The sequence below is a fragment of the Punica granatum genome, chromosome 1 (genome assembly GCF_007655135.1).
Source record: "Punica granatum isolate Tunisia-2019 chromosome 1, ASM765513v2, whole genome shotgun sequence".
In the NCBI taxonomy this organism is placed as follows: domain Eukaryota; kingdom Viridiplantae; phylum Streptophyta; class Magnoliopsida; order Myrtales; family Lythraceae; genus Punica; species Punica granatum.
This window is the reverse complement of record NC_045127.1, coordinates 576,259-600,042: the sequence shown is the minus strand read 5'-3', so window position 1 is coordinate 600,042 and position 23,784 is coordinate 576,259. Positions and strand designations below refer to the sequence as shown.

The 23,784-nt window shown below is 41.6% G+C and overlaps 5 protein-coding genes and 1 long non-coding RNA gene across 6 annotated transcripts; 2 read left to right on the top strand and 4 right to left on the bottom strand.

Moving 5' to 3' along the window:
• Window positions 1-969, bottom strand: LOC116193002 (pollen-specific leucine-rich repeat extensin-like protein 3). Its single transcript, XM_031521719.1, has one exon. It carries the CDS (start codon window positions 967-969, stop codon window positions 1-3), a length of 969 nt encoding a protein of 322 aa, XP_031377579.1.
• Window positions 970-2,520: 1,551 nt separating this feature from the next.
• Window positions 2,521-4,821, top strand: LOC116202413 (ribonuclease 3-like protein 1). Its single transcript, XM_031533961.1, has 4 exons — window positions 2,521-2,876; window positions 3,038-3,155; window positions 3,850-3,964; window positions 4,237-4,821. The coding sequence occupies exons 1-4, from the start codon at window positions 2,724-2,726 to the stop codon at window positions 4,394-4,396; spliced, it is 546 nt and encodes a 181-aa protein (XP_031389821.1). The 5' UTR covers window positions 2,521-2,723; the 3' UTR covers window positions 4,397-4,821.
• Window positions 4,822-4,930: 109 nt separating this feature from the next.
• LOC116202395 (ATPase 9, plasma membrane-type) lies at window positions 4,931-10,880 on the bottom strand. The gene is made up of 15 exons (XM_031533942.1): window positions 10,558-10,880; window positions 9,683-9,802; window positions 9,450-9,548; window positions 9,196-9,333; window positions 8,768-9,082; window positions 8,294-8,620; window positions 8,053-8,172; window positions 7,564-7,686; window positions 7,354-7,458; window positions 6,956-7,265; window positions 6,359-6,873; window positions 6,061-6,234; window positions 5,754-5,936; window positions 5,432-5,613; window positions 4,931-5,308 (listed from the first exon to the last, which is right to left on the bottom strand). Exons 1-15 carry the CDS (start codon window positions 10,588-10,590, stop codon window positions 5,212-5,214), a joined length of 2,841 nt encoding a protein of 946 aa, XP_031389802.1. The 5' UTR covers window positions 10,591-10,880; the 3' UTR covers window positions 4,931-5,211.
• On the top strand, window positions 8,960-9,699 carry LOC116202425. Its single transcript, XR_004156074.1, has 2 exons — window positions 8,960-9,096; window positions 9,399-9,699. It is a non-coding gene; the product is annotated as an uncharacterized LOC116202425 (long non-coding RNA).
• A 451-nt stretch (window positions 10,881-11,331) lies between the features above and the next one.
• LOC116202404 (protein RAE1) lies at window positions 11,332-15,953 on the bottom strand. The gene is made up of 11 exons (XM_031533950.1): window positions 15,745-15,953; window positions 14,832-14,918; window positions 14,655-14,732; window positions 14,373-14,566; window positions 14,086-14,227; window positions 13,532-13,612; window positions 12,977-13,105; window positions 12,687-12,764; window positions 12,394-12,465; window positions 11,909-11,989; window positions 11,332-11,818 (listed from the first exon to the last, which is right to left on the bottom strand). The coding sequence occupies exons 1-11, from the start codon at window positions 15,799-15,801 to the stop codon at window positions 11,768-11,770; spliced, it is 1,050 nt and encodes a 349-aa protein (XP_031389810.1). The 5' UTR covers window positions 15,802-15,953; the 3' UTR covers window positions 11,332-11,767.
• A 1,698-nt stretch (window positions 15,954-17,651) lies between these two features.
• On the bottom strand, window positions 17,652-19,515 carry LOC116193198 (zinc finger protein 1-like). The gene has a single exon (XM_031521997.1). The coding sequence runs from the start codon at window positions 18,551-18,553 to the stop codon at window positions 17,843-17,845; it is 711 nt and encodes a 236-aa protein (XP_031377857.1). The 5' UTR covers window positions 18,554-19,515; the 3' UTR covers window positions 17,652-17,842.
• Window positions 19,516-23,784: the final 4,269 nt, after the last annotated feature.

Below are 23,784 nucleotides of genomic sequence, written 5' to 3'. Positions count from 1 at the left end.
TCATTCCTTTGACGGTGGAGAATCAGACCATGGTGGTGGAAGAAGCTGACCAAATGGATCGGGCCAAGACGGAGAGGGCGGCGACTCCTTGTCGGCCACTGGTGACGGTAACCACAAAGGGAATGGCTCCGCTGGAATGTTAGGGATGCTGGGAAAAAGAGGCGGCGGATTCGGCAGACTGAAAGCTGGGGGCTGATCATTTATTGGTTCATCAGGAGGAAAGAGGGGGAGAATTGGTGTTCCGAGCGCTGGTGGAGGCGAGAACAAGGGTACTAGTGGTGGCGGGAGAAGAAGGTCCGGCGGCTCTGGGAAAGGGAAGAGAGGCGGGGGGAATAGTGGGATGAGCGGCGGTGTCTCGGCAGGAGATTGGGGTGGTATTAGCCATGGGAATATTGGTGGTGGAGAGGGAACCAGTGGCGGTGGGAATATGAACGGGAATGGTGGCGGACGGAAGTCTATGGAAGGAGGTGGGGGTGAGGGAGGCGGCGGTGATGGGAGAAGCGGGGGCGGAGGAGATGGCGGAGGCGGCGAGGGTGGCGGAGGCGGTGAGGGGGGCGGAGGTGATGGGACAACAGGTGATGGCGGTGGTGAGTAAGTAACTGGTGGTGGAGGCATGAGTAAGTATGGTGAGGGTACTAGCGGCGGAGGAGAGGGGACCAGTGGTGGTGGGATCTGTCGGGATGATGAGGCGAATGGGTTGTCGGGGGAGTCGGGCGCGGTGGGAAAAGGCCATTGGCCGCAGACATCGAAAAGGAAATCATACAAAGGGTCGCAGTTGATTCCGGCTCCGGTTCTTGGAGGACTGCTTCTGCAACGGCCTCTTCTGGATCCCCGCCGTGCCCAACTGCCTGCACGACTTCTTTTGTCCTCGGCAACTTCGGCCTCAACTGTGGTGGCCTTGACGCTCCATAAGGTTAAGACTAAGAGCACTAGAACCGCTTTGATCACTATGTGAGGTCCCATAGCCATTGCCGGGGTACGTACCTTCTCGTCACAGTTTCATTATGCCTTTTGTTTGGTCTACACTCTATGTTTTATTTTATGCATGCAAAGAGTTCAGCTATATTTATAGTGGCTCTGTTGCAATACAGACACAGATATATATATATATATATATATATATATATGTGCACATTCATGAAAAAGGAAAAGTGATTTTGACTTTACGACACATATTATTAGGAATAGGAAAATTCTACTTCTGAGAGAGAGATTGCATTGCATGCAACTATGTGCGTGTCGTGGAAAACAAAACAATTGTCCACAACAACCATTCATTGGGAGAGTAGAAGTAATTAAGACTAATTTAAAAAGTATTATCTGAGTGGTAAGTAGTTAGGAGAATATAGAAAATAAATTTGGATCTAGAAAAGTGTACTTATTGAAAAATGAATAATTTAATTACTCGAGATTACGAGGCTAATGTGTCCCGTAATTGAGTTTACCGATAAAAAGAGAGAAGGCGCCATTTGACTTGGGAACAGAACAAAACAGAAGAGCTACCTACCGAAGGAACGATTTTCAATACAAATGGATAGATATATATTTATTTCCCTTCTATCCTCCCTCACTCCCTCTGTCTGCGTGGAGCAGTTATATCAGGCTTCCATTTAGAGTCATTGATTGAAGACCCTTTCCTTTGTTTGTGTTTTTCTTCTCTTTGAATTGATGGGCTCAATTCCCTAACATTTATTTGTTTTCGGCTGAGGAGTGAGCTAGGGGTGAACATGTGCCTGGGTGGTTGAAGAAGTATCAAAATGAGATTAAAGACGCAAATGTCTTTTTCTTTTTCTTTTTTTCCCTTTTTTTTTTTTTGGGTGAATAGGTTAAAGACACAAGTATTAGTGGATGCCTTGTTTTGATGTGCCATCTCTTTTTCGCAGTTTTGGAGAATTAGATGAATATTGGAAGATTGACATGCAAGTCCCATGCCAATTCAGCACTGTGACACTCTCAAATGATGATGATGTTGGCGCTGCTGCTGCCTTCTTTAGAACTAACTTTACCTGGTACTTGAAGTCATCGTTAACTCCAATGTCGGGAGGATCTTTATCTCATCTGGGCAAACCAAATCAATTGCGATGGCGAACCGAAACAATACTTATGTGATATCTTCCCATTGCATTGCATTGCATCAATGCACTGATCCATCGAGGTGGGCCGGAATGCTCCAAGTAATTGGGCTTGCAGAGGTCCATTAGCAGTTCAAACCGTCTTTCTGGCACTAGCTGGTGGTCGAAGACTCTCCAAGTGAGGGCTATTATAAGATCTAAATCCATATAGAGGGAATGGCTTATCTTAGACAGAAACAAAATTTGTCAAGGCTAGACTATATTGTGGATTAGACCACACTAGACTAGACTATACATAGAATGCTCTTCTGGCAACATATATATATATATATATATATATTTTTTTTATGCGAATTTTAGTTCGACTTCAATTAAGTATGCACTACCTTACCACGTAGAAATTTGATTTAAGAAGGTCAGGTTAGAGAAGGAAGTGGAGCTGTCGGAGTGGAGTACAGTACAGTACAGTACAGTACAAGCTTGAAGCTTTACTTCTTAATGGTTTTGCCCCTTGTCATCATCATCATCGCCGTCATCAAGTAATTGAGCAAAATCCCTTTCTTGTTCTGTTGGTGGTTGGTTGTATCAATCAATCAAATGATCAGTGGGGCTGCGTCCGTCCCCTCCGTGATGTGAGTCCAGAAGGAGGAAATGGAGAGGAAGCGCTCCTCATCTTCACCGTCACAACCACCCCCACCATGCCAACGATCCCCCCACAACTACTCCTTCGACCTCAGAAGAAACCCTGCCCACTCCCCCCACTCCCACTTGACCCCTTATTACTCTAATTACTCTCATCATCAGGTTCTCTCTCCCCCCCCCCCCCCCCCCCCCCCCCCCCCCCCCCCCTCCTTCTAACTTCCCGTATTCAATCGATGAGCAAGACAAACGCAATCTGAAATCGATACCCAAGATTCATCTGATATTGATTTGCTGAACAAATTTCGGTTTTTTTTTTTTCCAAGGTAAATTTGGGGAAGCCTGTGTACAGGCCAAGATTCCAGAGGGCGGAGAAGTCGAGCCGGAAACCCAGAAGTGAAGAAGATTATTCAGCTGATCATAATGATGATTCCCCCTCTGAAAGTAATATAACTCGGTTATTTTCTGATTACACGCTCGGAAGGTGAAATGTGTTGCCAAGAGCTTTGCTGTTTGTTGCCTGGTATCTTGTTGTCTCCGTGAATTTTATGTCTTAACTAAAATAGACATTAATTTCACACATGTTCCAAAATTCTTTTGTCTTTTGTATGCTTTGCTTACTATGGTCTGGACTGGACGTATTTTGTTGAAACATGTTGTGTTACTTGCACTTGCTGTCTAATTACACAATCGGCATAAGAACTCCTATACTTGAGATATGGCAAATTTCACTTCACGTGTAAATAATTTGCTTTCAGATGGCTCTCCTGTCCTGGCAAATGGTAATTTGTGTTCGGCATATGTAATGTTGCTGAACATATTTTCTTTCGACTCGCTCGTCATTATCACCATTGCATGGATGAGGACTTTTTAACATTTTGATGTAGCTGTTGCGTGTCTAGAACTTCAACATTCCTAAGTTTAGAGATCAATATCCTGCATCAGACAGACGTTCATTTTGTAGATGAAATGGGCTTCGGCATTTCGTGTGCTGAAGTTTTGCCACATGCAATTTGTAGTATCTAATTTGGATTCATTCCCGAGTCAAGATTTGCCTGTCATCTCATATTTTCTGTCACCCTGTTCCATCAGTACTGCTGTGCAATTTTATGATGGCTTACTCTGACTGGTGCTTTAGGGGCTTCAAAGAATTCATCAAGGAAGGCGCTCCTATATGAGCTGTGCGCCGCTTACAAGTGGAAGCCTCCATTGTTTGACTGCCACAGAGAGGAAGGCCCAAGCCACCTGAAACAGTGAGTTTTGCGTGAATCGAAACCATCTCAACTCTAAAAAACGAATATTTATGTTGGAAAGATTTACTGGATTGTTTGAGATTGTGATAGTATTCACGAATTTATAATTAGTTGTGTTTTCTAGTCTTGCTTCTTGAGGTGATAGGATTGTCTTTGAAAGTGACTCTTGGAAGAAGTTTGTTCTGGAAGAGTATAATCTGACAGAGTCCTGAAGGAATGAAAACCGGAAATTTCAAGTATTTCACCTTCTCTTTTTTTTCTTATGGTGATAGGTTCATATTCAAGGCGGTTGTGGAAATTAGAGGAAACGCGGCTACAGTCGTGGAGGCCTTCAGTGAACCTAGATCGAGTAAGAAATCAGCAGCAGAGCATGCAGCCGAAGGGGCTCTGTGGTACCTTAAACATCTTGGCTATGTTCCCAAGAAAAAATGAGGAAGGGATAAGACGGGTTCATCTTATTCACGTTTTGGTTTTGGTCACCAAACATGTACATGAAGAAGGTACCTGAGTTTCTGATGGTAGCTCACATGAAATGCATAACATCAAAATTCCTTCTCCCTATTCTCTCTGGGTTTTCAGTGAAGATGTAGGGGTAACTCTATTGTAAATAACCATTGGGCGCTGATGAAGTGCATCAGGAAATAAGATGAGTTTCTCGTTTGATTATTAGAAATAATGCGAGTTCCTCATGTGAAAAGTTCCTTTCATTTGGGGTGAACTTGAGTTATTTGATCAAAGGTGGAAAGATGCTCTTGTATGTTGCCAACTCTCTGTAACAGAATTATGGTTCTTCTGTTTGGGAGTTAATTTGTTGCAGTTCAGTTCTTTATGTACCTATGAAACATTAGTTAAGAACAGATATTGGCTCCGAAGTGATATATCGATTGTCGATCTTTGAGGAGGGATCATGAGATCCGTGACATTGTGGAAAGAGATAGGTAAGGAGGAGGAAATTGAAACTGTAGAGGCGCAAAACTGGGAGGGACAGAGATCATCATTAAAGAAGAAATCCATTACACTCGGAACTGATAAAAGTACCCGTGTCTAAGAGCAATGGTTGGTTTGTCTCCGACAATCCAAACTGGTCGGATTATTCTCATGTTGCATATCTAGCAAAGGAGAAGTAAATAACAAATGCAGCAACTTCAGTCGCCAGAGTCTTTTATCTCTACCGCCAGTTTTCTCGATGAAAAAAGTTCGAGTCACCAAACAGCCGTACAACGCTTGTGCTGGTTTCCCCCCACCATTCAGACGGTGTAGTGCTGTTGAATGGTCTCAATGTCAAGTCCCTTGAGCTTCACGACTGACTCGACGTGGCCCTTCAGCGTATGAAGCTCTCTCAACCTTTAACCGCAAGTAAATGACAGATAAGAAGAAGAAGAAGAAGAAGAAGAAGAGGGTGAATTTGATCGATAATAATACTAATGGAAGGGAAGTCAGATGGTTGTTTTCCTATCGGATCATCACCTTGCAACCTCTGCGCGCCTCTTAGCCTGTTCTGCGATTTCAGACAGTTCTCGGTAGTTGTTTTTCTCGTTGAAGAGTTCGGAGGTGTCAGGTGGCTGGAGACCGTGGAGGGTTCGCTGATCCCGAGCCCATTGTGCCTCTCGCTCCCCCTTTCCGTAATCCTTCTTTGACGTGAAAGCAGTCTAGAAAATGGACAAAAAGGTTCAGCCCAGTAAGTGAGACGACAATTGCTAGAAGGGCCGATAGCAAGTTCCCCTAAGATGTTCCCGAAACCATTCCAAGTAACTAAAACTGGGCATAGGTCAATGTACCAAATGGTTACCTTATTCTGTAGAAGGTTATCCCAAGCCCTCCCACTCAATGCGTAGCGGATGATGAACTTGAGAAAATCCAGCGGGATGTAAAAGATGATGCTATAGATCCATATAACCCCAGCCCATCCCCAGCCAATCCCATGGATCTTGGCGAATCCCCAATTTGCATAGACAGCAATGATAGTTGCAATCTGAATGTATGAAATAATATAAAAAAAACCCGATTAAGAATAATATTGGTATGTTTTCTCGGACAACAGAAAAATAAGACAGCAGTAAATCAGTGTTAAGAGCGGAATGACTTTTCCCCCTTACCAGTTGGGCAACAATGAAGGCAGTCACGAGCAAGAGACCCGGGCGCTCAAGGCATGACCAGCTCCGGGAACGAGTGACGAAGATGAGTGCCTGGCTCACAATACTGACTTGGAGGTAGACAGCCGCTGTGAGTTCATCTCTGTTGTTCCTGATTGACCTCACCCCAAATTTATCCTGAGAAATAACAGTCAGTCAGAATTGCAACAGTACGATGCATATATATATATATATAGGAAACTTTTGCATCTCGTTGGAATTCTTGGGAAGTTATCTTATCGGGTCTGTTATAGATTATTACCGAGAAGAAGTCAGTTTTATGAGCAGCCCAGAAGAAAACAACTGTCATGACAGCTAAGTAGGTCCCCAGCACAATTCCAGTGGCAAATATCTCCCGAAGCTTCCACGAGTCTGGACCAGGAGATGGCTTCACCCTGTCTTTTGATATGGTCATTATGGTTCCATCATTGAGTATGGCAATGATTAGGACCATGAAAGGTGAGAAATCATATTTCCATATGAGAGCAAGTAGCAGAAAACCCAAGACGATTCTAATCGTGATAGAAACAGCATAGATGGTGTAGTTTTTCATTCTCTGGAAGATGGCTCTGCTCGTTAAGACTGCACTTATGATCACGCTCAGACCCGGTTCTGTCAGGACTATGTCAGATGCACTCCGGGCAGCATCTGTCGCGTCAGCTACAGCAATCCCAATGTCAGCCTTCTTTAGAGCTGGGGCATCATTCACACCATCGCCTGTCATTCCACATATGTGCTTCATGTCTTGCAGCCTCTTCACGATCTCGTACTTGTGCTCTACAAATTTTGTGCCACAAAATTATTATTCTAGGCGCATAAAAATAAACTGGCAAATTGTCTTAGGGGAAAATATTTATACCGGGAAAAACGCCAGCAAAGCCATCCGCCTTCTCTATGAGCTCATCGACAGGGAGAGTGGCGATGGACTCATCCTTGTGCTGCCCAAGGAGGCTAGATGAAGGGTACATATTAGTTCCCATGCCCAATCTCCGACCCGTCTCTTTACCTATTGCCAGCTGGTCACCAGTGATCATCTTTACATTTACACCAAGATTAAGTGCGCGTTTGATTGTTTCTGCACTATCATGCCTCGGAGGATCGAAAAGTGGTAAGAGACCCACAAATTGCCATGGTCCTCCTTCACTTTCTTTGGTTTTATCGGGTACAGTCTGTAAGCAAAGTATATTGCTAGAGTAAGTTGATTGTTTATTGTGCCCCAATTACAAACTAATCTTTGGACACAAAGGAGAAGGTCACCTGTTTGGCAACAGCCAAGGAGCGAAGACCACGTTCCGCAAACTTGTCTATGATGGCATGAACTTTCTTCCTAACATCCTCTCGGAGTTTGCAGAGATCAATAATCTGGCAGGATTTTGACCCTCAGAAAACAAAACAATAAAAGGAAGGAAAAGCCTCGAAAAGGAAGAGCGGAAGCAAAAAAAATATGTAATTTAGGAAGAACTATACTTGCTCTGGTGCTCCTTTGCTAACTCGGTGCCAGTTACCGTCGGAGTCGACATATGTTATGGCTGTTCGTTTATCCACAGGGTTAAAGGGCAAGAAATGCACCTCAGTTATGCCGGTTCTGGCCTGCAATATGCTTAGAACGTCGCTATTAGATGGCAATCTTATGAGATGGCCATAATGGGATCAAAAGTACGTGTGTCTTTGGCAACTCTGGCAATACCAAAGCTTTGGTCTTGATTATGCATACATTGTTAAGTAGAAACAACACTTGGTCCTTGGATACCTTTATGATTTCTTACTGGCTAGGACAAAATTTCGCATGACCTGCTGCTGGGACTAGAAAATAAAGTAAATCCACGAAACCTTCAGAATTGCTCATTGACGAGATTCCGTTACTCTAGTACATCTGTGCTTTATTTTGTTTAATATCTATGTACCTTCACAGGATTGCACAAGAAGGCAAAAGAATGCAATGAGTACAGGACAAACCTCCTTTGGGTCACCCAACATTCCAACAATACAAGCATCAATCGCATCTTGGTTCTCAACCCTGGATGCCCTGGCGCCAAGCAAAACAACAGTATCCTTGTCCACATCCTTTGCGAATACCTGATAGATGGATGACAAGTAGTCTAAATTGTTAGATATTAAAGGAGACTCTTGTCAGCAGACACAGACAAATTTTACCACTTTATTATATTTCAGTTGTTTATATGCACAATGCTCTGACCTCAATCAGGTTCTTGTCTACTGTGAGCTTGTTAAGAGTAAGAGTTCCGGTCTTATCGCTACAGAGGACGTCCATTCCGGCCATCTCTTCAATTGCTGTCATCCGCTTAGTGATGGCACCTTGCTGTGACAGTCGATGGGAGCCGATAGCCATTGTCACGGACAAGACCGTCGGCATGGCAATAGGAATGCCGCCAATAAGGAGCACCAAGAGATTGTTAATGCCATCTCTGTACTTGCGATGCTGAATTGGGTACATGACTATGAGCTCCACGATCATGCCGGTGGCAATGGAGCAAATGCAGAAGTTGCCAATTGCTGTCAATACCTGACGCAATGTTTCACTTTTTAATATATATTTACAATAATGTGCGTAGTGTTTGGAAACAATGGAGAATTGCCCTCCCCTCCCTTACTTGGAGGTGGTGACTACATAAATATCACACTTTAAAATGGTTAGGAGCTTAGCTCGTACCTTTTGGAAGTGTCCTACTTGGTTGGTGCTATCTACAAGATGAGCAGCCTTTCCAAAGAAGGTATGAACCCCAGTGGCAATTACTACAGCCTCAATCTCTCCCTGCTTGCAAGTAGACCCAGAGAATATCCCATCTCCAGGGTTCTTTGTCACAGGCAGAGATTCACCTGTTAGGGCAGATTGATCAATCTTAAGGGGGTCTCCCTCCAAAAGCCGAGCATCTGCTGGGATAATATCTCCTAGCTTGATACTGATCACATCTCCAGGAACCAAAACTGCAGCGTCTTGCTCAGACCACCTTCCATCTCTTAGAACCTGCATTAAAATAGGTATGTTAGAACCCACCCAGACCCTTTACTTACGTACATTAATGCTCAACCATGTCATATGTATATGTGTGTGTGTGTCATGTTGATTAGTCTAGGTACCTTTGTCTTAGGAGCAAGACCGGCCATAAGAGATGCTGCGGCATTGCCGGCATTGTTCTCCTCAATAAAGCTTATAGTGGAATTGATCAGAAGAAGTGCTATTATACCTACAAAGTCTTGCCAGTCTGGTGGTTCGCCCTGCATAAGTTCAAAACAAATTCATGCAAGTTTATTGTTTTTATTTTCTACATGTGTGGGTGCAGACCTAACTCGTGCCGAAGCGGTATAAGGAAAAGGAGAGTCAGAAAATTTACCCCTCCGTTGGCCAAAGCAATAGCCATGAGAGCAGCAAGCTCCATAACCCAGGAGAGGGGGTTCCACATGAATCCCAAGAATTTCAGGATCTTGTTTTCCTGTTTAATGTAATCATTTAGATTAGATGCATTAATTTTATTTATTGTCCAATATATTTATATATATATATACACTGCAAGAAAGAAAGAAAGAAAACTGTGCTTATTGATTGATTGAATAGTGAAAAGCCTGCCTTTTTCTCTTCCAGCTTATTGAGGCCAAATACTTCCTGTCTCTTCTTTGCTTCCTCTTCGGTCAAACCTTCTCTCGCGCATTTTAGATGTTCAAAAACTTCGTCAACTGGTATGTGCTCCTGCAAATTATGAAACAAAGATGTAATCAACCACCCTATCAAAAAATAAGAATATCTTAAAAAATAATAATAATAATAACTCTTCCCCTGCTCCATAGGGATTTTTAGGAACAAGAACACTGTAATCTAATCATGGTATTTGGATATGTCTAATGTACGTACATCAAAGATATTCAAAATAGCTTAAGAATGTTAGATCATGATGCAGGATAACAGCAGGTAATATTATTTTTCTTGCAAAAGCAACACTAGAAAACAAAGAAACAAGTCATTTACGTGACAAATCAGCTTTTGATTGAAGGTCTGATCTCTTTCATGTTGAGATATGTCGATAATCCTAGTTTCCATTTTCTAGTTTCTCAATCATCACAAATTTCTTATGAATAAGAAGAACTGCTGTTCATCATCATCATCTAGCAGATGTTGAAGATGATCGTGCTACAATGTTGACAACTGAAGAATCGCTTCTACAGCAAATCGTGTTTATGAGCCCGACTGACCATCAATATTTTCGTTTTTGGATCCCTGACATGCAAGCGCGTACGTGCATGAGTATGTATGCGTTCGTACAGCGTGTTTATGCGTGTCTGCAATTCACCTCGGACTCGGAGAGGCCAAGACCAGAGACAGACCAGACTATCCGTCGTGCATGTACAATAACAAGATATCCGGGAAAACAGAGTTGTTTCATTTTCCGCTTTGACAGTGCATCAGTTCAGAGACGAGAAGGGAGAGAGCAAGGAAAGTCAACTCACCAGGTCGACATTCTCGTTCTTGATATCTTCCATTTCGGCCTGCAAAGCTAAAAAACTAGAGCTCTGTTTTAGCTTCCTCGAGTACTAATACGAGATTTCACGGAGAAGCCGCGACTCATTCACGGGGAGCTGCTCATTCTCGCGGAGATGATCGGGTGTATAGATGAGGAGAGAACCTGTTCTTTTCGGCGTCTTCAAATGAAATGAAATGAAACACTCTCAGAGAAGCTCAAATCCGCAGTGGGAGTGGGCAGACAAGACTTTGTCCTTCATCGTTCGTCACTCTCTCTCTCTCTCTCTCTCTCTCGCTCACTCGCATTTCTCTCTCTCTCTCTCTCTCTCTCTCTCTCTAATAACAAACTCTTGCTCGCACCACTTGCACGTGAAAGAGTAACATTTGGAACACATTGTGATTGTGAGCAAATGGAGGAGGCGCCAAAGACTCTTTCCCTCCCTCCTCCCTCTCAGTAGTCATACATTCACAGAGCCACTTCAGCATAGCACAGACCAGACCAGCCTTCCCCCTTAACCGCAAAGATTTAACAATCTAATCTAGCTAATAATACAACATTGCTATAATAATAATAATATACACACACACATACATTCTTGCGAGATTTTCTTTCTAAATCTTTATAAAATCAAGAAAGAGCATTGCTCGGACACGTGGAGGACGAACCGTGAATCACGGTGAGTGTAACATTAATGGCTTCAAAAATACCAGACCGAACAACCACCTATCTCCGGTAATATTTGAGAGGAATCATTCGGAAATGCAGGTTCGAAATACCATTTGTTACTACTAGGCGCCAACAATAAATATTTTGAATGATCCCACATTGCGGAAACATCTGCCGAATCATCATGTCATGTCAAAAATACTTCGACGCTCTTAAAGCATAGAAAACAATATTCAACTTAGACCCCCTACAGAACGAAATTCCAACTTATGTTGAGTAAGTCGACGAACAAAGACTAATCCTCCACTCTCTCAAGAATGCGACAGACAATTCCTAGACTATATTTCTTGTTTCTCTTCTTCCCGACCTATGAATGATACCTGCCTATGCTATCATGCCCACTAAAAATATCAAACAACATGGGGAGGAAAATGGAGAACAAAAGAGATCGTCCCGCAACTTCTGCACCGGCAGCCCTCTCTTCTGCTTGTGTTTGAGACTTTCCTGAATCTACTGATGATAATCTTCACTCACTTTCTGTTATTTGTACTAGTCCTCGGCCTGCCTTTAACGTCACTATCCTGCATTCCGGGAGACAAACTCATTATTCCATGTATTCATACGAGTCCTTGAATGAAAATAGCAAAGCGCAACAGTTGAGAAGAACATACCACCGGTAGGTGCAGGAAGATATAGGTCTTGGCTGTAGCTGGATTATGATTTTCTGCTCCTTTGCTCCAGTCATAACATCCCTAGAAAGAAATTGATTGCATGTCATTTGCATAACTCTTCATACTTAATAAGTTCTACATACATCAATTATGGTTTAAATTCATCAAGAAAGCCATATTGTTCTGGAGAAGAGAATTACTGGAACTCTTTACAACAAAATGAGATTTCTACTTTAGATTTCTGGTTTTGAACTTTCAAAGCCCATCCTAACAGTTGCCAACAATTACTCTTTGAAAAAAAAAAAAAAACGCTTAATTGATAAACTGATATAAAAGAAATCGAGGGATCCATTTCTTCAATCATCAGCATTATTAGTAATAGGATCTGATATATAAGCTTAGTCCAATTTGTATGTAGCAATTTTTGTAGGATTATCAAAGTTGTGTGCAAAAATAACAAACTGCCACTTTGTAGTAAGACTTACAGAGTAAGCATATATAGAGCCATCATTGTTGAAGGCACTGCAAGTTATCGGTTGGCCGCATTTTAACATGGCCTAAATTTGAAGAGGGGGGAAAAAAATAATCAGTGCTGATGAACACTTCCATGAAACATTAGAGGCTGATGACACAGATATAATCAACCAAAAATAATAGAGTAAATCTAAGATTCCCAACTTCACCTGGGAAAGGATTCTAATGAAAAAGCAAAAAGGAAATTATATATGAATGCTATTCAAGAGCTGCACCAACTACATAGGGGGAGATAGAAACAGACCTTGAGTCTCTGTTTGCTATCCTTGTCCCAAAAATTGAAAGTTCCATCAGATCCTGCAGTTGCAAATGTGTGATGCACCTGAAGAAATAGAAAATTTAACAAGTTTAAGTTCAATTACCAATACAGCTCACTGGGTACGAAAGATGCTGTCAAAGGATAAGAGAAGCAAGCGCATGGTAGCTGATAGAACGTTCTAGATGTAGCCTATGTAGCAGCACTGAGCAACTTCATGCTCAGTAAACAAAGTTGTTGACACAACTTACTAAGGGTGATGAAGAGATGCAACTTACTGGATGAAAATTTAGAGCATTGACGGAGTATATCTCACTGCCCTCTCGATGGCACTTAAATGTGAAATTTTTGCTTTGCAGGGAATCATCCAGGTGATGAACACCAACTCGCCCTTCGATTGACCCAACCTACCATAGAAAACACACAATCATGGAACCAAAAGAAGATGGTTGACAGATTCTGACATATTTAATTATGAAAAAAGATGATCTTTCTATAATGAAGAATGTGAGCTATGTCAGATGGTTGAGTGGTCAAAGATGTCGAACGAAGAACGGCCATCAAAGTGCATTTACCAAAAAGGCTAACATTATCGTTCTTCTAGGCTTTTGAGGTGTCCCTAGCCATGATTATAATGATATAGATAGATAATATATATACACACACACACATAAATATTTTGAGGTGCTCATGACAAATGATGATATATATGTGTGTGTGTGTGTGTGCACGCGCGCCAACTTGAACGAGGGGAGGGGAAAGAAAATTATCCATTCAGGAACACACAAAATAGTAAAATCTGATGAAATTTTCTAGTTGAACCAAGCACATACCAGAAAACCTTGCTGATCAGGAAAAGCTGCGACACATCTTGTCTGATATTTGAGGGGAGAAGTAATTCGCTTGAACTCACTCTGTTGGCACATAGTAAGACAAAAGCTTAGAGACATGGAACGCAATTGAAGAAAGAAGATATGAGTCTAAAACAATGAATGAGTTTAAGCGCAAAACATGCTGGTCTCTAAATAGAAGTAACTTAAAACTCATATACTTATATATCTGGAATATTTGCAAACATCTTAGAATTACATCAAGATAAGGAGAATGAGAACTAGTTGGCTTTCATGATTCATCACAATGAGTTAAAAAGGAAAGAGTTCTCAGATTAAACAGCATGGGCAAATGATAGCTGTGATTTGCATCTGAGAGAATATCAATGTGAACTGATAAATGAGTATGATTGGAAGCACGCAGCTCATATCAGTCAACAGAGAGACTACCAATCTAATAAGCGCTTGAATGTACCACATTTTACCCAGCAACTATAACCAAAGTTTAAAAGATCTTGACAACAATGTGCAATTATCAATGATAAAGATAATCTGACCTGAGGATTTTGCAAATTATAGACAATAAGATTTCTATCAGCAGTTCCAACAACCATCAAAGGATGCCTGACACTGAATGAGTAGCAGCGGTCTGGAAGTGATTGACTATGTACTGGAGTAGACTGCCTTAAATCCCAATACCTGAGCAGTGAGTAACATCATGAAAATCAATAACAACAGAAGCTGAGGCCATAGACTCGTTAAAGATACAAAAGGGAATCATTATTTAACCCATAATCTAGCAAGTTTACTAAAATAAAAAAGGAGAAAATTTTGAAGATCTTACTTCAAGGTCTTGTCCCAGCTTCCAGTGACTAAGACATTCATCTCAGGGATCCAGGCAACCTCCTTAATGGGTGCATCATGCATGGCTACTGTTGTTGGTTGACCACCGGACAGCAACGGCCACATCTTCACTTGCTTATCACAGCCACCAGAAAAGACAGTTGTTCCGTCGTCCTTCCAAGCTGAGCACAGCACCTTTTCAGAATCACCAAGAATCTAATATAAGTTCTTGTATACAAATTGCTTGGTCTGTCATCAATACCTACAAGTTTGAAAAAGTTACCGGTTGGTCGTGAGAAACAGATGCCTTAGGCACGCTGTTTACTGTAGTCCCACTTCTGGTTAGTTCCCAGCACCTTACCTATGGGATCAATAAAAGCATTAGATTGAAGGGGGGAAAAAGGAATAATCATCTGTGTGCAATTTATTATTGTGCGGACGAAAAATAAATGGCATGAACCTGATTATCCCATGAAGTAGCAATAAGGAGGTTGGCCTTTGGACTGAAACTGAGGCTTGAGACAGAGTCACTGGGAGGTTGAATCACCTATAACCACACAAGCAGGGTGGATTAAGTTACCAAATTTCGCATATGCATTGAAGCGGTCATAAATGAAGCGAGCAAATGAAATTGCGTTTAATCTTAAAAAACCAGAAAATATATATATATATATATATATATAACATATTGGAATTGCACTATTGCCAAGAACTGTAAACTACCCATACCGAGTTACAAAACTACGAAGGATAAGAACGTTGTCGCAATCGAGGATAAGAGTTGTTGACTCCCACAGTTAAAATGCCGTTAAGGTTTTAGAGTCAGTCTAGCCACCTGGTCTATCAGGGAATGAAGATTTTGCAGGTTTTAGAGGTTTGCAGCCTCTTTTATACGACAGCAGTACCATCAACAGGCAAACTCAGGCCGATCGATCTCACAAATAAAATTTACGTCTATCAGGAATATAACAAACACGAGCAGCAAATCAAAGTTTCGAGCTCGGAAAACACCAGAAAGAGCCTCGAGGAAATAAAAACTGGGAAGATTGACTCAAGAACAAATTTTACGAGGGCACCACTGTGTAAAGTGATTTGGCGAGCAAAAATCTTTTATTTCTTCCGTTCCGTTCGTTCCGTCAACAGAGAAGTGAGACTCTCCGGAAGGTTTGGAACCGAACAGATACGTGGTCAATGACGAGCTTTATCGCAGTAAACAAACACACACACACACACACAAAAAAGGGGGCCGCCGAAGACCTTCGACGGCAGTGCCTAATATCAGTAGAATGCAGCTCGCATTGCCTAATTACTCGAATAGAAGCGCACCGCGCCACAGTGACAATGAAAACTAAAGGCAAACAAAGCCGCAGTACCTCGATGGATTTGTTAGGATTGTGAGTCGCCGTCGAAGCAGCTCCGAAAGTCGCCATGACCACTGAGAATGCGAACTGCAGAGAGAGAGAGGGGAATGGCGGAGTGGAAGGGGAGGGAAAACACGAAACAACTGTATTGATTAATGAAGAAAAATTGCGAGCGCCGGAGACTTTTTTATGCAGGGGAGGGTGGAGCTGGCGCGTAGCGTAGTAGCTTTAATCTCAAGCCGATCGCCTGTAAATTAAATAAATTTGCGTCATAACAAAGTCAATTATAATTTTATTTTAGGAAAAAATTTTAAGGGAAAAAAAAAACAAAACAAAGAAAACACTGATAAGAATTGAATTCGAAACCTCTAAATTACCAGATGAAGGTGTTAGTCACTGCACTACTTCCCTTTTGTCAAAGGGAGAGAAATTTTGATTTGCGTCAACTAGAGGAAGCTGTTTAATTAATTAACGAGGTAGCATTTTGGGCCAGTGGGCTGGATCTAACCGGTCCAGTTTCTAGTAGCCCGTCATAGGTTACGCCATCACCTATAGTCCAATTGAGTCCAACCCAAATGGGACAGCCCAATTGAGTCCTACCAAAAACCCAACACAGTAATATGTATGAACGTATCAGGTGCCACCGCAAATGAAATGGTCATCTTCTGAAATAATCAGTCAAATCTACATCTTGAATACTGCAAAATCCCACCCCGTTTGCAGGCTGCTATCACAGTCCGAGCCCCGGTGTTCTCCCTCGGTTCATGTGACCACAAGCATACGTTGTTATTATCAGGTGTTCAGTGAGGCTCAGAATCTCATCAATTATCGAGACTAGAACGGCAATCATACAGGAAGATATTTTATTTTTAGTTTTATCTTTTTTTGGGTAAAGAAAGGATTGGGCGGGTCTTGATTAGAGGAAACATCGATCTCAAGCTTCATCATTGCTAAATTCCACATTTGGTTTGTGAACATCAAGTTCATTTTGGGCCCACCAGCACTCCTGAGAGGGAGAGAGATCTATTTAGGAGAGAAATCAAAGGCACAAAGATTCACGACCTACCTCTCTATACATAAAGAGAAAAAAAGAATTTAATGCTGGAAAATGATGTGGGAGGCCCATTTATATATATGGCTCATCGCATGACCACACCGAACTCTACTTCATCTCCAGTCCTCCCTGTTCTTTCCTTTCCTTTCCTTTCCATTTGATTTTGCTCTCTCCAACCCCGTCACATAATGCTTCATCTTTTTCGAGTATCTCCATGTGCTAATGGTTTGCTCTCACATACCGTGTTTGTTTTTCTCTTCTTCTTCTTCTTCTTCTTCTTCTTCTTTTTTGCCCCCCCCCCCCCCCCCCCTGGATAAATGTAAGGGTCTCCCAGTTGTTTTCTCCCTTTCGTTTCGCCTTCGTACATGTGGGGTTTGCTAGTGGACTGTCTATTACTTCAAACTGCAAGTGGGTCAAATCACGTTGCTGTTCCAGATTATGCAGTTTTGTATCCTTGGCAGACAGTCTGTGTGCAAGAAGACGTCGGGAAAGCTAACGTACAAATCGATATCCAAATCATCCACATGGGAAATGGACCTACATACGGATCCCATCTCAACCACACGAGGAAGAAATCCATCGAGCATAAGATCTGAGGGGTCTGATAAAGTTTTTCCAGCTATTTACATCTCTGCATAATCTAAACAGGGAAAAAGTTCAGGTACCCGGTTGCATATTAAAATCGAGTATATTTCGGACCAGGCATGATATATATTCAGTGTCTGTCCAAAGTTCGGGGCAAGTTTCATCAAAAGATGGAAGCACAAAATAAGACCGCTTTTAACTGTGCCTCGTCAGATTCGGCTTTCAAAATCACTTGTATGTCATGCTACGGATGAGAACATCATCGGATATACCCAGCAGCTACCAGAAGGCAATTTCAAGGGTTCTAGTAAGCAAATTAATGATATAAAGAGAGAACCATTTACAAGTGTTACCGCTGACAAGTAACCTAGCTAGGCTGCAGCTAAGAACTGAAATAACTTCAGATCGAAGATCAAAAATTCACAGGAGAAAATACCCAAAAAAAAAAAAAGAAAAAAAAGGACCAAATAATCAGAGCTTCAGGGACAAGTCGAGCTTCTGAATCTCATCGGGCCTGCTCTTCATCATATGGCTCGCACCACCCCACAAAACCATCCCTCCCGTTCCCTCGGACGCGTTTGGGAACCACCTAAGCCCATCGAACCTTGCAGCCCCGAGGCCCGAGGGTGAGCCAATATTTGGCGCCGAACGAAAGCTCTCCTGGATGAGCCTCCCAATCCCGGGCTGCTGATCAAAGGCCTGCCTGTGCCACGGCTTGTGGACCATCGACGAGTGGGCTTGGATCCCGAGCGATCTGTGGAACGACCCGTGTAAGGGAAGAGAAGCTATGCTTAGGTACCGGTTAGCGTTCGAAGAACTTGCTCTTTTGGCAAGAGTTCGTTCCCGTTTGTGGGCGTTCTGGTGGCCCCCTAGAGCCTGCGAGCTGTAGAACTTCCTCTGGCAGTAGTTGCAAGAGAAGACTCTGTGCTGCTGCTGCTGCTGCTGCTGCTGTTCTGTTTCATTATCCTGAGGGGTTTGTTCCGAGTTTGGAGGAGAAACCGAGTCTGTGGGCTCGAACCCGTCAATGAGATTGAGTTCGGGCTTCGACCCTCCATCGGAACCGGGGTCCAGTTCCCGGGAGAGGCTCAGGTCCAAGAAAATGGGAGGATTTACTCCCTGAAATCTCAGGTGACCTTCCAGTTGTTGTTCCTGTAATTGGATTCCACTGTGTCCTCCTTCCATTTCAACTTCAGTAGCTGAAATAAGACCGCGTCTGGAATTGCAGGAAATTAAGAAGCTAATTTGACATCATTCTGCTGGCTCTTCTCTCTCTCTCTCTGGGAATTAGACTGAAAGTACTCCTGACTGTTATGGCCGGGAAGACCAAGGATTCAAGAAGCGATACTAATAATTTGGGGGGTTTATGCGTCGGATGAATGGCAAGCAGAAAGGTACGGGAAGAACAAAAAAAGAAAAGGAAGGAAAGATGAAATTTTAGTAAGAGCAATCAATGGGATTGCGAGCTATATAAAGGAAGGCTTATTACTCACTCTGTTTGGGAGTTACAAAGCGGTCTTAATATGGGAAGGGACTAGGAAACAAAAAGCTTTTTGCTCGGGCCCCCTGTTTGCTCGCTCGCTCGCTCGCTGGATTAATACGGAAAGAGAGTGAGAGAGAGGCAGAGCTAGCAATCATGTGCTTCAAACTAACTTTGAGGGTCGAAACCCAGCATACAAATAAATAAAAACACTCCCACCCAAGGAAAAAAAAAAAAAAGGGAACTGGCCTATCGCGTAAACGATCCTGAACTTGCCTCGAAAGGATTCGGCAACTTCGAATCGGAAAGATATTCCAAGTCCAACTACGTTGAAAAATCTAAAAACGAAACTGGCACGACAGCGCAAACTGCTTCTGAGCTGCAAATATTGCAACTCTTCCGTAAATTGTACAGGGAGAGGTATGTGAGAGAAGGGGGGCTGGGTTTGAGTTTCAAAGAATGATGAATGGCTAGAGAGAGAGAGAAAAAAGAGAGAGAGAGATGAGGATTGGATGTTTGATGGCTTTTTAATGGAGGGATTTGGAATTATGTGTGGGAGGGAACTGTTGGCATGGAATGGACATAACCTCAGATAAGAATAATAATAATAATAATAATAATAAGATAGAAGAGAAGAAAAAGGTGTGGTTTCAGTAAAAGTCTGATGCCCCGAACAAATGAAAATGGATATGCAAATCTTCACAGAAAATGCTTCTGTCCTTATCTGCTGTTCTTCTCTTTCTCCTCTTTCCCTTCCTCTTCCTTTTCTTCTCCTCCAAATTCATCAGTTATAATATATGTCAGTGCATGGATGATTAAGAAATCTTCGGTAGTGTACAGTGGACATGGACGTGCACTTCCTCTTCATTTTTTTAAAAACAAAAAAAAAAAGTATATAATAATACATATATATGTTTATAATTAGGTTGAGGGGCAATCGAATCGGGAGCAAAATACATACCTTTTCCTGTCCATGTTATTAACATTATGGACTTCTTTAATCATAGTTGCTTTAGTTGAATGAATAAAGTTTTCTTCATTCGGCGAGCATCATCGATTGATACCCCCCCCTCCCTCCTTTTTCATCGTCCAATTGGAAGTGGCTGTAAACCTTGAAACCACACCCACCCCCCAGTTTTCATAAAATCATCATTCATGTACTACAACATCTCCATTTCAGAGTAGAGGAGGACCACGCGCACGTGATCTTTACCGACCGTAACTCTCCGTCGATGTACGCGTAAAAATAATCCAACGGAAGCGAAATCCAAATCTTAATTTATTGATTAATTCCATGCATATTGCCCGGTCAAAATTCTAGTTACTTGGATTATTGATTATATATAATACACCAGGAAGTATGTCTTGACACGATCTAATAATAGCCTGAGATCCTTCGACTCGATGGGGCGACGGAACCTATACCGGACGCATCGGGGCACATATGCTTCCTAAAACAGTGAAAACGATATATGCATATTTGATCTTTAGTAGGATATAAATAACTGTTCAAATGTTAGGTGAGCTTCCACAAAGACTTGAGTTGAAAGGACTTGGGCTAATGGGAATTTTAATTATTATTATTATTATCTTTCTTTCTTTCTTTCTTTATTTTCTGCAATTTACATCCTTTTCCGTGCAATGTGCATGTCTACTAGGAATCTGTCAATCAATCTATATATCCATCTATCCGTCTGTCTGTTAAAAATTCGACTGACTAACTAAGCTGAGACATGATAGTTCAATAGAAACCCCAGCCCAGACCATATATTCGATTGACATTTGCCCTGCAGATGAGGATAACATTGCCATTAAAAAAATAATTAGAATAAAAAAATGAAGCTCTTTATTGATACTGATTGATTGTAAGAATATGACAAAATTTGGCTTGTTTCCTTGACAATAGCAAGAGTCGTGTTTTCGATAATGACCTTATTATAATGATCACGATTGGAATACAAATTACAACAGTTCCTTCCTCCAATCCGATAATAAAAGCATATTTTATCGATCGGGATTCCCCCTCTCTCTCTCTCTCTCTCTTTCATAATACGTAAGAGAAGTGAGTTTGTGCGCATACTTTAAAAAATTCCTCTGTTATTCATGTGAAATTATATCGACAAAATTCGCAGATAATGAGTGGTGTTTGAGTTAAAGATTTTTCTAGCTAGCTAGGAATAGCCTGGTTCGGCAGCATGCATGTTATTAGAATTATATTATTTCGATATAATGACTAAAGAAATCTAACAAAATCCGGTGGAGATTGGGCGCGGAACATGCTTGAAAAGGATCTTTGTGGGTCTGAATTTGAAGATCTTTAAGCATCGTGCTTTGCTTCGCACTCAATTATTAAACTCCAAAACACTTGTCTTGATTTTCTATCTTTATCGATTAATTTATTGAGTAATTGATGAGAACAAGAAATTGATAATCTCAACCTAATTAAGAGCACACAACTCAAGACCTTAGGCTGAGGTAGTTAGGATGTGTTTTTCAAGAATTTATAGCTTACAGAAGTAAGTGTGTCCGTACGTTGTATTTTATTCTCCAAAACATTTTTGCAGCTTTGGTTCATATCTATACAATAACTTGACAGCTGGAAATACAAGTAATTTGGTCAGGGAGGCAATTGGAAGCCCGCTCATTTAATTTTAGCTGTGTTGCGTGGTGGTGAACAATGCATGAGAGGAACTTTTACCCCTAAGTTTGAGCAAGAAGCTGCCACATGACATGAGTCCCACCGATCTGATAGTTGTGTATACAGCTTATTCGGATAGATCGATGATTGCTATTACGGTAAAAATAAAGGGAGTAGAGCCTTGGAAACAAACAGTTTCCGATGAACCGGAAAAAGTTTGGCTGATAGAAGAAGGATTATCTCATCCCTTGTCATTCTATGTCCCTGCCTCAGTAGATTCTAAACTCACCGTGCGTATATCGGAATTGGATCGATCTGTCTGTGCATCCATCTGTTTCATACGAGGGGAGAAGAAAGAGAGACCCACAAATGAACAGAGAAAACACCCAAATTAGGACACTTTTCAAACATTTGGAACCGTCCCTGTGATCCAAATGAACGCGGGCCCTATCTAGTTGGAAAAAAAAAAAAAAAAAAGCATGTGCATTTCACTAAAAAAGAAGGAAAAAAAAAAAGATTTTCAAAAATCGCTTTCGTAGGCTAACAATTCTGTGGAACATATGCCTCAAAAACCAAAATTTCAATAAAAAAAGAAAAAAGAGAAAATTTCTTAGGTATGAATATATAACAAACTATGATTTGATCAGAACTTTTATCAGCTCTTGAAATTAATGATTTTTTGGTACGAAAATACTGTACATGTGTCGAGAATTTATTAAACGTAAGAGCAAGAAAATGCAACGATGTTTTGTGCGGGTTTTTGTTGCCATATGCAGAAGCTAAAGCTGGAACTAGAAGGAGATTGTGTGTGTTGCAGAGGGCAAGAGAAGTGGCCGACAAGTAGATGAAAAAGAGTCCCCTCCCCCTTCCTAAAATTAAAAATGGTTCCCAAAATTTGCCGTCCCGTCCCACACGCATTGTCCAAGAAAGAAACTCACATGGAATCATTGTCACTTCCCTCAAAACAGTTTAAAAAGAGAGAGAGAGAGAGAGAGCAGCAGCAGCAGCAGCAGCAGCAAAGGCTCAGCTTCCTTTTTACAAAGTTTTAGATTAGATAAAGCTCTGGCTCTAACATGTATGGTTAATTTTATAGTTTCTAGTCATCATCGTATCATGGTAGGAAGAGAAATACACACAACATTAAGGACGAGGTGGGATCCGCATCCACGTACGCACCAACTAGCCTTCTGATTGGCTCATGTTTACGTTAAGATCTATCTAACCGATCTATATATATGCCAGTCAAAGGTTGGACTTGACCAACACCCTCCCGGCTCCTACTGATCTCACTATAAGCAAATGAGGCGGTAGAAGTACGAGTCTCTCCGCACGATCTACTTTGTCAAACCAGGGTAACAGTCGCACGTCGGCGTAAAACTTCGGTGTATCGTGTTCTGAAAGAATATTTGTGCCAGCGAAGGCTGGGCTCAGCGTACATAATTCCGATATTCCTGTACTCAGCGGTGATCTAGCTAGTTCGCAATGAATGAGGGAGGACGAGAACGCTTTTCTGCATGATCTGCTTTAATTTGTCGAGCCAGGAATCGATGGTAAAACCGACGGTCAGCTTTCTGTGCCGCATCATGCTCGTAAAGGAGTAATGTAATATGTTATTTGTGTGGACCCCGACAGAAAAGTTTTATATAGTTTTAATTTGGTGTGAGAGCACTTGTGTTCTGATCGGTCCGTGTGATGATGCGAGATGCTTTGCTTTGTCCAATGAAAATTGGACCCTGGATATCTTTTAAAGATTTCTCTGTCTGTCGACTTTGCATGATGAGATTGAGAGTGTCAAATAGTTCGAAGAGAAAAGTCGAACGTCGCAATCCATCCCCTATCCAATATAAAACATGATAATATCGTATCCAACCACGTCATATTTAGCCTAACCCAGCAAGAAATATATTTGCTATTACGATTTTCAACATTCGAATCCAAACTAGAATCAAATCATATACATATATTCTTCTAGCGTTCTACACCGTATCATAATTGTTGGAGATGCCTTGCATTAAGCCCGAAGGACTCGAATAATCGAAGACCCGGTAAGCGACGACGAGATTGGTCGAAAAGAGGAATGACCGATATATCTCTTATTTTATAGGGATTTTATTGTATCTTTTAAATATTTAAAGAGTGAAATATTTCATAGGAGATATTAAAAATATTTCTAGAATATTTTTAGATTATTTAAGTAAAGAAACATCTATATCTCAAATGAAATATTATTCTAGAGAGATTTATAATATATTTAAGATATGGGGGTCTTGTATCTATATATATAGAGCGAGTCTCGTA